The sequence below is a fragment of the Solanum pennellii genome, chromosome 10 (genome assembly GCF_001406875.1).
Source record: "Solanum pennellii chromosome 10, SPENNV200".
Taxonomy (NCBI): domain Eukaryota; kingdom Viridiplantae; phylum Streptophyta; class Magnoliopsida; order Solanales; family Solanaceae; genus Solanum; species Solanum pennellii.
This window is the reverse complement of record NC_028646.1, coordinates 81,916,593-81,932,691: the sequence shown is the minus strand read 5'-3', so window position 1 is coordinate 81,932,691 and position 16,099 is coordinate 81,916,593. Positions and strand designations below refer to the sequence as shown.

The 16,099-nt window shown below is 27.7% G+C and overlaps 3 protein-coding genes across 3 annotated transcripts in view; 2 read left to right on the top strand and 1 right to left on the bottom strand.

Moving 5' to 3' along the window:
* Positions 1-1,469, top strand: part of LOC107002509 (protein MODIFIER OF SNC1 11-like) — a 5,469-nt gene extending 4,000 nt beyond the window's left edge. Inside the window, exons 5-6 of the mRNA XM_015200562.2 lie at positions 208-265; positions 377-1,469. Coding sequence (XP_015056048.1) covers positions 208-246 — 39 coding nt within the window. The 3' untranslated portion in view covers positions 247-265; positions 377-1,469. The remainder of the gene's footprint in view (positions 1-207; positions 266-376) is intronic.
* Positions 1,470-2,057: 588 nt separating this feature from the next.
* On the top strand, positions 2,058-3,167 carry LOC107032281 (pathogenesis-related protein PRB1-2-like). The gene has a single exon (XM_015233869.2). It carries the CDS (start codon positions 2,218-2,220, stop codon positions 3,004-3,006), a length of 789 nt encoding a protein of 262 aa, XP_015089355.1. The 5' UTR covers positions 2,058-2,217; the 3' UTR covers positions 3,007-3,167.
* Positions 3,168-3,210: 43 nt separating this feature from the next.
* On the bottom strand, positions 3,211-6,413 carry LOC107032280 (protein ALUMINUM SENSITIVE 3). Its single transcript, XM_015233868.2, has 3 exons — positions 6,180-6,413; positions 4,207-4,452; positions 3,211-3,672 (listed from the first exon to the last, which is right to left on the bottom strand). The coding sequence occupies exons 1-3, from the start codon at positions 6,411-6,413 to the stop codon at positions 3,358-3,360; spliced, it is 795 nt and encodes a 264-aa protein (XP_015089354.1). The 3' UTR covers positions 3,211-3,357.
* Positions 6,414-16,099: the final 9,686 nt, after the last annotated feature.

Below are 16,099 nucleotides of genomic sequence, written 5' to 3'. Positions count from 1 at the left end.
ACTAACAACGATTTTCTATATTTTTACTGGCATATAAATCTATGATAAGGTCAAGTACATGTACAAAAGCAGTAGGTTCACAGTTAACGCTCTAACAAAGACAAAAAACTTATTTCCAACTAGTGTATATCATCTATAGGGATCTTTCTCTTATTTCTTTATGTAATGTAATAGCTTTTTCCTAATCTATGGATATATCTAATTCAGGAAGCTGTTGCTGTGGACAAGGCTGGAGAACCTGAATGATTCCAAACTTCATTAACGAGTAAGACTTGCTTGATTGTATAGTTTACTGTTGTTGGGTTGTGGTTAGGGCCTTGTTAACTGCAGAATTGGAGTTCCTCATCTTTTAACCACTTTTTTCCAATTCTTGCAGGTCGGTGGGCTTGGATACTAAAGTTTTTGACCTTTCTGTAGCTTATATAAATTTTGGCTTTCGATTACTGCACAAAAGGCTTTTCTGGTCTTTCTAAAATAGCATACTATGTGTTTCTGGAGAGCACTAGGATAATTGACAACCACCTCCTTGGCATCAAACTACCGGAAATGACCCATGATCAATATTAAAAATGATGAAACTACGACCAAAGTATCCTTGGAAGGGTTTGATTTGACGACTTCATCATCAATCTCTCAGTTATTAATCTGCAATATGTGTCACTTTTATATTGTAGTGCATTGCCCTTAAACATAGTAAAAATATAGACTCCTGTTGCATGTCAAGGATCAACCAGTGCTAGATTTTTTGTTTCGACTTATCCAAGTGGTTCAGAGTAGATTAGAGATTGCTTGATGTTAAAACTTAAATGTTCCCCGTGGTTAGAAGTTTCCATTGATTTGGCTATTTAATATAACCTTATTGACCCTTCATAACTCTAATAGCTGAAGTGGGAAGTGTAGTGCATTTTGTGTTTTCTAGCAGATAAGCATTTGTCTTGCTTTTAAAGATCCAAGAAATCTGTACTTCTCTTTGATGCATCATATGGTTTGGCCATGCTAAATTTGATCTTCTTGTTGGGTTCTTCATAGTTAGAAAGGTAAGACTAGTTATATCTGTTGCAATATATATTTGCTACGTGCTAGTGCATCTCAAATGGTTGTGAAACTTGTTTGCACACACTGCTGGAGTTATATGATGGTCAAGTCGTCAAATCCACATTCCTTCAAACTGGTTCTTTTTTGCTGTTTTTTATGAAAGGTTCAATGGTTTAAGAGCTTTCCAAGTTCTCTTAAAATCTTGATGTGGGTCATTTCGGACAGATTGACACAAACGAGGTGTTGTTCAACTACCTAGTATCTCCAGGTAAATCTTGTAGGCTGCAGTCGATGGCCGTGTAGAAGTAGGTTTGATGTATTACGAAGACGTCTAGTTATATGTTTGTTCTTCTTGTTATGTTAATTGTAAACAGCAATGTTAATTTAGCTGTGTTTCTAGTCTTTGAGCTTTCAGCAAAACCTATCTTCAATGATTTTATGCATTTCTGTTGTTTTATTTTTCCATTCTTTAGTACTCTCATTCTATCCTAATTTTTACACATTTTCTGAGTACTTGTATTGTTTCAATTAGGATGGAAAACTTTTTCATACTTCTTACTGATGAGTGGATGGAACTTTGATGTATTATAGAAATCAAGGGATCATGGTGTTCTGAATTTTAAAAGTTGATTGTCTTGAAGGGAAAAAAACTTGTGTGCACGGGTGTTTACACCAAATCAATGCAAAATGCATCACTACATGATTTAGTAAAGTAAAATAAACAATAAATTTAAGCAACTGGCATGCATGTATTGGCTTGGTGTAAACACTTGATGCAGGTAAGTTTTATCCTGTCTGCTTTTGCGCAAAATGTAAATGGAAAATTGTTATTGATGCCTAGACGGATAAAATATGTTTTAACTTGATTGTAATTTTACTAAATCAACTTTGTTAATGATGCTTTAAAATTCCGAGTTTTGCTACTCTATATAGTTTATTTAATATTGAAGGTAGTATGAAAAAATGTACTCCTTTGTTTGGAATTGTTTGACCTTTTAATTATCTTTTGAGGTGAATATGAATTTGAACATGGTCATACCTTAATTCCTCTTTTAACGCTGCTCTTTTCGTATACAACTAACATAAAACTCAAAAAAACAAAAACTAAAAAGATGTAAATTAGTTGAAACCATTTTTCTATTAATCCATTTAAGATTTTTTTTATATGCATTGTCATTATCAATGTCAATGCTAATATCAAAATCCCAAATCTTATCAACAGCAGCAATTTTGCTGCTATTTTCCATTTTCATTTCATTTACAGAAGCAGTTGTCCCTCAATTCGATTGGGTCCAACAGGAATTCCTCAAATCACATAATGATTTGAGATCAAGCGTTGGCGTTCCACATTTACAGTGGGACGCCAACTTAGCTGCGTTCTCCCAGTCATGGGCGAACCAGCGTAAGCAGCAATGCGATTACAGGCACCACTCCACAAGCCCTTACGGAGAGAACATATTCTGGGAACTCTACAGGCAGAATACAGCAACTAGCATTGTCCAGAAATGGTTTGGAGAGAAGCAATTCTTCAACCACGCGACGAATCAATGCAATTGCCAACCTGAACGTGCAGGATGTGAATGTGGTCACTACTTAAACGTTATATGGAGATCTACAACCAAAGTTGGGTGTAGTGGTTTTGTATATTGTGATGGTCAAAAAGGCGCCATTGTTGTTTGCTCATATGATCCAATTGGGAACGTAAAAGGCGTTAACCCGTTGAATCCTGTTAACAATGTGAGTGGTGTTGTTGCACCACCAGTTTTACAGGTGAATCTGCCTGCGGCGTTACCTGCCAATGTACGTCTCACACCACCAGTTTTACCACCTAAACCGGTGAATACTGGAAATGTGAGACGTGGTAGAGGAAGAAAACACAATGTAGCTGTAAAATCACCAGCTCCATTGAGACGCCCATCGAGTCCCCAAAAAGCTCAACGTGGGAGAGGTAGAAGAAATAGTCGGGTTTAAACATATCTGATTTCAATATTGGAGCATCGTCATGATTAATGGCGATGCTCCAACTTTAGGGGAGATATGATCTCTAATATAACACATTTTGTGGTGATCAGAATGTAACAATTGTTCTGCTTCTGTAAATCGAAATTGACATTTTTTTTTTCTGATTTGAACTCATTAGAGATCACTATCAAGTCAAAATTACTAGTTCCTATATAACAATAAAGTCATAAAACTATGTGTTTATTAACCCGTAAAATACATGTCATTGGAAATTCAAATTTCAGGTATCGAAAAACTGACATGTGATTGCCATATGAAAAAACTTTGTTTTCATTAGTTTCAAACTCAAAACCCCTTTCTTCACTCTGAGGAGAAAACTTTGGTTTCTAACTGATAAGCTTTGGTGAAGAAGGAGGGCCACGAGAGGTACGTTGAGAAGATGCTGCTAACAGTTGATGCCCCGATAAGCATGTTCATTACAACAATCTGCAGTTGAATCGCCTCGAGAGGAGAGGCTCCTCCCATAATTAGTCCTGTCATTGCACCTGGAAGTGATATAAGACCAACTGTTTTTGCATTGTCTAACACTGGAGACAGAGCAATAACAAGTGATCTTTTCACTTGCTGCAGTGTTGCTTGCCTAGGAGTTGCCCCTAGAGCCAATGCTGTCTCTACCTAGCCAAACAAACTACATTTTTTAGTATATACATACACCAAATTTGTCAACAACAACGAACAACATACTCACCATAGACCAAATTTGGCAACAACAACGAACAACATACTCAGTATAGACCAAATTTGTCACCAACAATGAACAACATACTCAGTATAGACCAAATCTTTCATTTACTAAAATTGAAACTAATTTTATAGCAATGTACTATCAAAATTGAGCAACTTCTCTACTTCTTCCGTTTCAGTTTATGTGACAATATTTTCTTTTTAACAGTTCAAACAAGAATGTCAACTTTCTAAATTTAGAAATACCTTAACTTAAACTTCTCATTTTACCCTTTATAGCAACACAATTGTTTAAGACAATACATTTCAAATGTCTTATAACCACACAAAAATGTAATGACATGTTAATGAAAACAAGTTTCAATAGTCATACTTTCTTTCTAAAAACTTCGAATTTGTTTTGTCACATAAAGAAAAGAAACCATGTGACATCATGCCTACATTAAGATTTAAAACTTAACGTACCAGGGCCATTTGTATCTTGATGTCATCGCGGAGTTTCTTCATTGTAACCCCAGTAACTGTCATTGCGTTGCCAACCATCATCCCCGCGACAGGAATAATGTAACGAGGAGTGAAAGGGAAAACATTCAAAATAACCAACAAGAACATAGTAACAGAAGTTCCAGCCAGAATTGAAACTCCAGCTATGTATTTTCCTCTTGGTACATGTTTAGCACGTTGTCCAGCAGTATAACCAGCAATTGTAACCTAAAAAATCAACAAATATTACCAAAGTAAGCCTATTTTTCTGTATCTGTAGAACTGCAGCGTCTACTTGTTCAACTTTATACAAGTTTAAGTGTTAACTCACAATATATATATCAGTTAAAATCAATTTAACGAGCGTATTAATTTTTTATTTTTTTGAAAAAGATATATATTATGATGTCATACCAAAAAGGAGGTTTTTAATTATGTGTAAGTGGGAGTAGTAAAGATGATTTGAAAGGTATCAATTAAGAGATTGGGAAGTGGAAACCAATACCAATACTCCAAATGGAAAATAAAATATAAAACAGAGAACATGGGATGCAAAATAAAATAAAGTCAACATTAGTATCAGCAAGTGGGAGAAGAATATTATTTTGCTTTTTTCTTTTTGGATTCCACAATCAATTTGTTGATGATAATATTCATAAAATAAAATACAAGTGCAAATAAAAAAATTATTTAATAAGAATAAGAACGTGTCCTTGTTGATTATTTTTTTTAGTACATCATTTGCAAATACTCCATTTAATACGAGTCTATGCATTGCAAGCTATATTTATTATCATAGAGATTCTCTCAATATGATTTTTTTATAAATAAAATTTAGATTCGAAATCTCTAGCTAAGAACAAAAGGATCACAAATATTCTATTATAACTCATATCGATTCTTCTAAAGAATTATTCTTTACTAAAAGTCAAAAGAAACATAAAGTTTTAATGAAACGAGAAAGGTAATTAATGACCTAAGGAAGAAGTAAAAGATCTACTAAAATCGAGATTTGATATATAAATATTATGTTGGTCCATGTAAATTATCTTACCCTCTGTCCATCTTAAATTATTTATTTTATTTTCTTATAGGCATTTTGAAATAATCTTAATTAGAAGTATTTTTTTCTTATTTCGCTTTTATTTAAAATAAAACAAAAGATTTTAAATAATTATTCTATAATTACGATAAATAATTTAAAACAGAAAGAGAATAATAATACAAGCAGTATTTTTTTTTTAGAACTTCTAAAGCACATGACCTGAAATAAATGTACTAATTATATGACTAAAAACATATTTTCATTTTCAGTTAATAGAATTAGCCTATAAAATTTCTTTTCCTTCTATAAAAATGTACAACATATTTTTGTTTGCTATGTTTACATAGATTCTCTTATTTTCACGTTATATTATGCAATTATATGAGGTTTACTTTCATACCATAGAAATTATAGTTTTCTCAGCTATACGTATAGGTTATTACCTAAAATTCAACAATTTAAACGAATTAAAATTTTCAATCAATAAATTTTAAATTTTAACTCCAATCTGAATTTGTATGAGGTCTACTAAATATGTTCATTCTTCAACATTTCATATTTATAAATTACAAACGAACGATTTTCATAAATTTAAAATTTTGACTTCTATGATGATTTCGTATTTACATATTACATATGGACACATGCATCTATTGTCAGAGATATATCAAATCAATCTCAAATAATTTTGTCTTAAACAAATTTGGAAAACTAAATTACCAGCACATATGTAGAAAGATTATACTACATTTAATTTTCAGCATTTACTTTTTCTAAATTTGAAAACACAATAAACAAGAAGAATTAAACGATTGATTTCTTAGATGATCATCTAACTAAATATTATTATTTTTTTGAGATAATAACACTATTATATGAGTGATGGTACGAGAGAGAAATTAGAACATACCATGAATAGATAAGCAAGGATGATCCAAGTAACATTCTTCTGAGTGAAAATGAATTGAAGAACAAATCCAATAATGGATAGTTGAAGAAATGCTCTAAATACTGAATAAATCATTTCTCCTTCAAGTCCCAATTTTTGTACATAAGATAATCCAATTGCCATAAACACAACAACAAGTGCAGCAAATGGCTTAATCATCCCTTTTAAGAAATCTCTTAACCAATCCCACTCCATAATTATCTTCTTAATTATTAATTCAACAAGAGAAAATTGATAAAATCTGAAAAAAGAGCTTCAATACATACTAGACTATTTATGGGTGGAAGAAACTTGGAAGATTTTATCATTTTTAGTACAAACCCCCCACCCCCACCATCCCATTAAAAAAAAAGGAAAAAACTTTATAGTTAATAGCATTTCTAGTCCTTCAATTATTGTCCTTGTAAAATCTGGCTAAGAATATGTAATCTTTAATAGTTTGAAAGAAGCCTCGTTAAATTCAACATGAATTATTAGTTTTATTTTTAAACTATGGACACTCTTAAAACACTCTTTACTTGATAATTAAACTTAAATACACGATTGATCTTGAAACTAAAATACATCTCTAAATTCTCGCTAAATTTATGAATTTTTTCAATATTTCTTTAGATTTTTATTAAGATTTTAAGATCACTTTTTATATAATATGATAAATTAATAACGTATCTTAGTTTAATTAGTTAAAAAGATGAACATTTTTAAAATTATTAATAATTTTATGAATAAAAAGTATTTTCAATACTTATCTTACAACATCACTAAAAAGTTGTTCAAATAAACATAACATATTTCTATAAAAATAAAAATATTTTAATTAATTAAAAATTAAACGGATCAAAATGTACATTAATGAGTAAAGGAGGGACTAAAAGTGCTAATATCAGTAATTAGAATTTAAAGATGATATAGAAAAGACCTTCCCTAGATAGACTTGTACCCGAAATCATAGGGAAACGTACGTACGACCACATACGAAATGGGACCCACTAATGGTAATGTGGGTCCCTTATTAAAGATGATGTGGCTTTTCTAAATAACTTTTCACACTAAAGCACGACGATTGATATTCATATTAAAATCTGAATCATTTAAATGTAATTCGTTTACTTTTTATTAATATTATTTTTACATTAAAATTTTGATATTGAGAAGTTTAATTAAGAAAAAGGTAATTTAATTCGTTGCACCATTTTTTTGTTTATGATTTAAGGAAGGTATATTATGTAATGTCTCATCTACCTTTGCCATATCTACCTTTTTGTTTATAAACTTTAATAAAGTTAGATGTAATCGTGGAAGGTTTAACTGGGGAAATAAAATAAATATAATTTTGTTTTTTTTCAATAAAAGAGAAAAGAAGAATAGATACAAAGAGACAAATGTTGAAAAAGATGTTTTTCTTTTTGTTATGAAATTTGTTGCACTTAAATATGCTTTAATTTGTGAAGAAAATATGATAGCTATGCATAATATAATAAACTTAAATCGTTATGATAACTTATGGATTTTCAATCGTAATCATTATTATTGTGACTAATTGCTAATATAGATAAGAATGAAAATATTTCATTAGCAAAGCTTAATACTAAATATATATATAATAGAGTTGATTTTTATAACCTGTCTTAATAATTTAATCGTTAAAATAAAAAATTTAAAATATCTAAATCTATTTATCAAAAATAAATCTTAAAAAGACTACTCCTATTGAATAAGTCATCTAATTACACATTTGTTGTATTAAGCTTGTATTTTATAACTATAAAATCAAAGATTCCTAATTAAAAAATTAAATATATTTAAATCAAATACTAATAGGACTAAAATAAGCATTAATCATTAAAAGAGGGACGTAAAGTGCTATTATCAAAATTAATGCATGATGCAGAAAAGACTTGTACCCGAAAGCATAAGTGGACGTACGTACGACCACATACGAAATGGGCCCTACTGATTGTGGGCCGGATCTTAGACTATTGGGTCCCATATTTGCTGATTTCATTATCAGAATGACGTGGCTAACACTCACATTATTTGTCAATTAACACGTAATCCCTCTCTCCTAATTTTTTCTTTATTTTCTCGCTTGCTTATCGGTATTAAAATTCGATTATTTCGAATTTGTTTTATGATCGATTTGGTAAAAAATGCTTTCTATTAGGATTTCTTTATACTTGAAATTCGCGTTCGAAATCTTTGATTATTGAAAGAGCAATCTCATCTGCTGCAAAATTATAAAATATTGAGCTGATCTAATCTATTTTAATTTATCGTACACTCTCTGTTCCTAATTACTTCTTCATTTTTTTCTTTTTTAGTTGTTCTTAATTACTTGTTTATTTTGACAAATCAAGAAAAGACAAATTTTTAAACCTATTATATTCTCAATTAATTACATTGTAGAAGGTAGAACTTTTTGAAAATTTAAGTTTTTAATTAATATACTTCATAATCAATAAGGATAAAACGATAAATATGTTATGTCAATTTTTTTTAATAAATATGTCAATTTAAAAATATTTAAATAATACAAAAAAATATTAGGCTAGAGACATAAATAATTTTAAAATGATATATATTCTGAAAAGAATTCCCAGATAATGCCTAGTTTATCTTTTTGTTTTTTTCTTTAAAAGTTAGGTGTAGGTTTAACTGGGGAAATAACGGAAAGGAACTAAAAAACACAAACTTTTTTTTTAATAAAAAGAAAGAAAGAAAGTGGATTAAAAAAGTGACTTTGTATAGAAAAATGTTTTTATATGTAAAATGGAGTAAAGGGAGATAACTTGTTAAAGCAAGAGCAATTTAGATTGATAAATGAATAAAGATTTATATAAATATGGATAGATAATTGTTCTAATTAAATTTAGATGAGTTGGATGAATGACGTCATCTAATTAAATTAATTAATCATTCAAAAGGTTATGTCAACTTGGTGATATGCATTATTAGTAAAAAAAAAATAATAAAATTAAAGTTAGTTACTTAAATTTTTTAAAAGACAAACAAATTACTATCAGTTTTGATATACACTAACTGAAAAGAATATTTCTGTATACGAATTTATGTAACACTTTTTTATTTTTTTAAGAGCCAAATCATTAAAATTTAACTGAAAATTTATGCGTTTTTGAAATGAAATTTATATATTTATAAATTACATAAAAATACATCATAATAATTAACAATTTAAAATAATTAATAAATATATATTTAAAAAATTATGATAAAAATAAATTAATTTAAATTTTAAAATTCGAAAAATATTATAATTAAAGTAATTTATTTGGAGTATGACCAGGTAGGATCAGAATCACATGGATCTCACGTTCTTATAGCAACACATAAGTGTCATCTTCTCTTCTTACGTGACGGATCAGTTCTCGTCCTTTTCTATTTTTTTCGGTGATAAATAAATTGACGCGATTTATATAGAAAAAATATTTTATTGTATATTATATTTGTAAATGATATAGTATTAACGAACATGATACTAGTCAGCGCTAGTGTTAGATTAAAGGTTTGAAGTTAAATTTTAAGTTTGAAAAGTTAAGATTGAACAAAATTAAAATAGAATATTTGAAGTATGGATTTAAAATTGTATTGGATAAAGCATATATTAAAGTACGATTCGTCATACGGAATATTTTTAAGAGAGAAAATATTATTAAATATCTTAATTTTTAATTCAAAATATTGATGATAATATCATATATCGCGATTGAAGGATTTTTTTCTCTTCTAAAGTTCTGCTAAAACTAATTACTTTATAAGATATAAGATAAAAATAAAATTTACATATGCATTATTGAAAAACATAAATTTAATTGAGATAAATTGAGTCTGAATAAAACCCATCGAGTTATGATAAATCCCACTAGCTTTCCAATAAAAGATAATACTACTAGTTGATAAGCATTTTTACAGAACAAAAGGATCTAATTATTCAATAAGATATTATTATTATTATTATTATTATTATTATTATTATTATTATATAAAAAAAGATCCTGGCTTTTTGCATAGGATCTTGATTATCCTTTTTTTTTACAACGTCAGCAGATTAAATTTGAAATTATCAATCGAACTCAATCATTTTATTTTTATTTTGGGTTAAGTAAGGAAAATTAGAAGTGTCAAATCGACAGATTAATTTAATTAAATTTGAGACTAAAGTAGATTGAGCTAATATATTAAAATAAGAAAGAAATAATTGTTAATCATTAAATACTTACAAGTATTTGTAAGAAATTTTAAAGTGATACAAAATAAATTATAATCACAAAAGAAAAAAGACATAATTTTATTTATCAATTGCGAGTACAATTTTATTCCTTTCTTGATTCTACTTTTCTAAGATTTATTCATGATTCATAACGTATTTCTCGAACTATATAATTTTAATTTGATCCCTATATGAATATTTCATCAATTTGTGAAATATTCGAAATGTCTTTTAAGGAAATTTATAGTACTCCACGGCCCACACGTTCAGTGTCTACAATAAGATCATAAAAGAAGAAAATATTATCATAATATAATACTAATAAGAATCAATAAATCAAATAAAATAACACTAACATAGTAGTAATATATTATATATTTTTAAATACATTATCTCAAGTAAATAAAAAAAAAAAAGGAAAGTCAACTAGGATTAAATGAATTTAATTATGAAGTAATATACTTGATAAAAATAAAATAAAATCACGAGGTAGTACATTTTTAAATCTTTAATTTTTTTTTTTTGTGTGTATTATTAGGTACTTTGCCTTTAATATACTTTTTCTCAGAATAGTGGGTATTATCATTTGAATAAATTTATTTTTTCATGTAATTAACTATAGGAATGTGTGGAAGAACAAATAAGGTCTACTAGGTTTATTTCAGTTCTTATTTAGGGAAGAAGTAAATTAAAGAGAACAATAATAATCTATTTTTAGAAATGAACATACTTCTTTCGTTTTAATTTACTTGTCTTTTTTTCCCTCTTTTTAATCTGTTAAAAACGAAAGTCAATTCGGTATTTAAGATTTCATCGTTACCAATAATTACGTATCTTATCACTAATTGAGAGTTTATTGAAAATATACATCTAGATACATATATTTTTGCTACTAGATACACAAAATAGGGAGAGAGACGAGTGAAATGGGGAGAGAGATAGTTATGTATCGCATATACATGGCAATCATACTAGATACATCTATCTGTATGTATCTGGTGTGATTTGCATGTATCTTGGATATCAGGTACATAGGAGAGTTGTGAGCGACATGGGATGAAAAGTGTTTCTAGAATAAATTACACATAATTTTGACTCCATATATCCCAAGATACATGAATCAGGATATATCTGAATACACCATAATCTGATAAAATTCGTAATATTATAAATTATTGTGTATAGTGCAATTTCTGTTTTGTATAATAATTTGTATATATTTAACCTATCTGTTTATATATGATATGAAAATTCAAACTAAACTACTTTGTTTATATATTGGTGGCAAGCGAAATATACAAATGGAATTCTAAAAATTTTCTAAATGTATAAATTCAGGATTCGTATAGATTGACGTTGTCTGTATATTCACAAGTAAAATATACAAACGGACTAGCGGAATATAAAAATCGTGTGAAATATACGAACCTCAACCTTTCATAGCGTACAAAATTATAGTTATGAAGTGCAATTATCAATATCATAAAAGCCTTATAATATCTATTATATTTGATATTTCTGAAATTTTTCTCATAAGTAATAATACATGAGGAAACAACACAAAACACATTATTAGTGATGCTAGTTATATGCTAAATAAAAGCTTTCTTAATTATATTTTCCGTTAGGAAATCTTGTTTCGGATATACATGTATCTGATGGAAACATATATGTATCTCTGATACATACAAGTTAAATTATGTGTAATTTGTTTCATCTAAAAAAAGGTGATATATATATATATATATATATATATATATAGAGAGAGAGAGAGAGAGAGAGATATTGTGCAATAGACTTTTCATTTTTTCCAAATGTCGCATTATTTGAACTCAGACTTATTACTAATAATTTATAATATGATAGGTGTTATGAAACTATATAAACAAGAAGAAGAATAAATTACGAAGAAAAGAAAAGACTTCTTATTCATCTTGAAGTATATTCAGGATTCATCGATGTTCTTTACAATGAAGAAAATCCCTTTATTTATAGGATAAACCTAACTTTGTCCCAAAGTAGGATTCCTAACNAATAAACCAAGATAAATTAATCAAGACATAATTAAAAAGGAGTTGTAAGAGAACATACATGTGAATTAATGAAGTTGATATATATATATATACATATATATATATATATATATATATATATATATATATATATACACACACACACACATACATATATTGTCTCTCTCGCTTGTCTCTCTTTTATGTATTCGTATTTAGAATGTATTTTAGTTTCATAAATTTTGTGTATCCAATATTAATTTCATATATCGATGCATCCGAAGTTAATCTAATCTAGTGTATCTGATATCAACTGTGTATTTGATATCTACGGATAATGCATATATCTTGATATCAAATATTTGTATTTAGTATCAAAACATGCACAATACATTTATTAATGTATTTATATATAAATACATATATTTATATATACATACATGTATTTTATATCAAAATATAGGATGATATATATATTTTTCATTATATCCCTACATAAATACATATATCTTATATCAAAATACATATTGATACTAATTACAAAACAAGCAAAAAGAGAGAGCAAGAAACACAATAACAAAAATAACTTTTAGCGGCACTAAATATTGACACTAATAAAAAGTACTAAAGTCTTTATGATAGATTATTCATGGCGATATTTTAACTTTCTTATATTGATGTCTGGTCATTTTTTATTCAGCCAAAAAGTTGTGAGTGAGCTTTTCTACTGCTATGGGTCCTATTTATTTTTCCAAAATGTTTGTTTTGAATTTATTTTACACTTAACTACATTATTTTGAACACTTATCAATATGCAAAAGTCACTACTACTAAGAAAAATCAAAACTTAAAAACTAAAAGTTAGAAAAAAGAAATAAAAATCACATAACATTGCAAATTTGAATTGTTTTTTATTTTTTGTTTTCTTCTGATAAATATCTTATGTCAAACTTGCATTTTCCACGTTAATTGACTGAAAATTATTTTTCTCACTTTAGGTTGAATGGAATAAAAAAATCCACAAATAAATTCAAAAGTGTGTTCACATAAATACTCTTATTTTAGAGTGACTTTTTATTTATTTCAAAGGACACAAAAGAATTTGTTACAACAATTACATGTTATTTTTTGTTGACATAAAAAAGATCGAAAAATTACTTGAGCGATTCATTTTTTTCAGCTTAATATTTATATAAATCTCTCTTAACACCATGTAAACTTCAAAATTTCTTTATCCTTAATTCACAAATAAACATCTTAAAAAATACACACATTTTTCATAGTAAATGGCCAAAATCTTGAATAAATCACTCAAATGATGAAGAATACATAGGCCATTGAGAAGATTCTTTTCAACTTTTCAATTATTGGAAATTACAATAAGTTCAATTAAACCACTAAACAAACAAAAACAAAAACAAAAAGAAGAAGTTTTTAAAAAGGTACTAATAATACTCTATTAAATAGCCATGTCATGAATGACCCTGACGTGGCACTTTCACGTCAAGACAAACAATACTAATTTTTTTATAGAAAATATCACACAAAGCAATTGAATATATATAAAGAATATAAACGACATTAGTTAATAGTTTGATCCAAAAAGATTTTTGTTATAAGTAGTTTTATTGAGAAATATCTCTACCACTAATTGTTTAATTTAAACAAGCTCATATTATTATTTAATAAATAAAAAATATTTTTTTTGACGACAAGAAAAATCCGCAGTTGCTATTCTTTTAAGCGTGCACAGGATAAAATCCCGCTCCTATACAATAGCTCGCAAACCATATAGGAGAGGTATCTCGCACTAGGTAAGCCTGTGTGACGAACTCGACCCAGAAGACAAATCCCTTGCTTTCACTGGCAAGGGATTTCGAACTTGAAACCTCCAACATGAAAGTCCCGAGCTCATACCACCGCACCACCCCAAAAAATAAATATAATATATATATTAGTCATTTTCTTTTTAAATATATTTTATTTCTAATGAAATCATTACTTTTAAGAACTCTCTTCTTCTTTCTTCTATCTAAAATTATGTTAACTGATAAATAAATAAACAGAAAGTAACCTTTTCTTTTTAATCTCATTTTCCAACTAAAATAAAATAGCCTTATCCAACTTTTAACTGAAAAAATAAGTCATACATAAGATTATAGTAATGTCATCATTAATTTTCATTTAGATGAGAATTATTAAATTCATTTGAAATAAAATCTTTCAGTTAAGACATTGATTTATAATTTAATTAGCTACACAGGGCAGATAAACACACTACAAAAGATGAATATACGAGTAATTATGATAAAAAAATATTTAGATAACACTACACAAATTAAGCAAAGCTTCAATGCTAGATTAGACTCAGTTAGAAAGACAAGAAAAGGCAAAAGATGCATCTATTTAACTCAACAATTTATCATGTTATCAGATATATGTTCGAGGTTTAACTTACATAATTCCCTTCTACGAAAGATAACTGTATAATTAGATATTCTTTAGGTGTATTGACTTGATGGTTAATGATAATTTTAACATTTGATACCAAATAAATAGAAACAGAGTTAGATCAAACTCTTAACTTAATTGGGATATTTTTTTTCAATTTTGCATAATTTAAACTTGAAGATATTTTTCACTTTTCCTATTTATCTAAATATCTTACTATAACTAGCTACTTGTATATTCAACCGTACATAAATATGTCCCATAAAAGAAACATACATAAATATGTCAGTTTCAGCAAAAGGATTTCCCACATGGCCACATATGTCAATTTTATTTATAATTTAACAGTTAGCTATTGAGAAATATGCATGAATACAAAAAAAAAAAAAAAAAAAATTGTTTCGAAATAATAGTAGGGGCATCCTAGGAATTAGTATGATTACTATTGTTCAAGGAACATAATATATTCTCCGTTTCAATTTATTTGATTTACCTTATAGTTTATTTTTAAATTTTTTTTTTTGACAACTCTCTAGTTTCATTTTTTTTATATAATATCTTTAAGATCATAAAATTAGTTAACTACACTTCGACAATATTTTCATGCAATTAGAATTGTTATTAAGTGATTCAAATACATATATCGGATGAAATAAATATGTGTATCTCATATACATATGGATTAAATTAAGCGTAATTTGTTCAAGATACACCATATCTAAGCGTAGTTTGTATGTATTTGTGCTACACTAGTTCTCTTGCTCGTCTCTCTCCCTATATATTTGTATTTTAAAATGTGTATAAGTTTCACAAATTTTATTTATTTGGGTATGTAAAATTATGTCATATATATGTGCATCCAAAATCAATTCCGTTCTTGCTATCAATTTCATTTCATATATCCGATATCAAATTTATGAATGTATACGACATTAAATATTTAGTACACATGTATCTTGATACCAAATACATTTGTATCAAAATATGCATTGATGCATTCATCAATATACATATTTGATATCAAAATATACACTAATAATTAAGCCTCATAAATCAAGCAAAAAGGGGAGAAAGAGACATAAAATGAGGGGTAAAGAGAGAAAGATGGAGAAAGAGAGAGGGGAGGAGAGAAAATTACATAATTATTTTAAAATATAGAGCAACTCAATATATATATATATATATATATA

Excerpts from the sequence above, each read along its gene's own strand:
- LOC107032281 (XM_015233869.2), top strand. The coding sequence starts at position 2,218 with ATGTCAATGCTAATATCAAAATCCCAAATCTTATCAACAGCAGCAATT.
- LOC107032280 (XM_015233868.2), bottom strand. The coding sequence starts at position 6,413 with ATGGAGTGGGATTGGTTAAGAGATTTCTTAAAAGGGATGATTAAGCCA. Across the intron at positions 4,453-6,179 it reads TCCTTGCTTATCTATTCATG|GTTACAATTGCTGGTTATAC; the intron begins GTATGTTCTAAT and ends TTGATTTTTTAG. Across the intron at positions 3,673-4,206 it reads TCAAGATACAAATGGCCCTG|GTAGAGACAGCATTGGCTCT; the intron begins GTACGTTAAGTT and ends TTGTTTGGCTAG.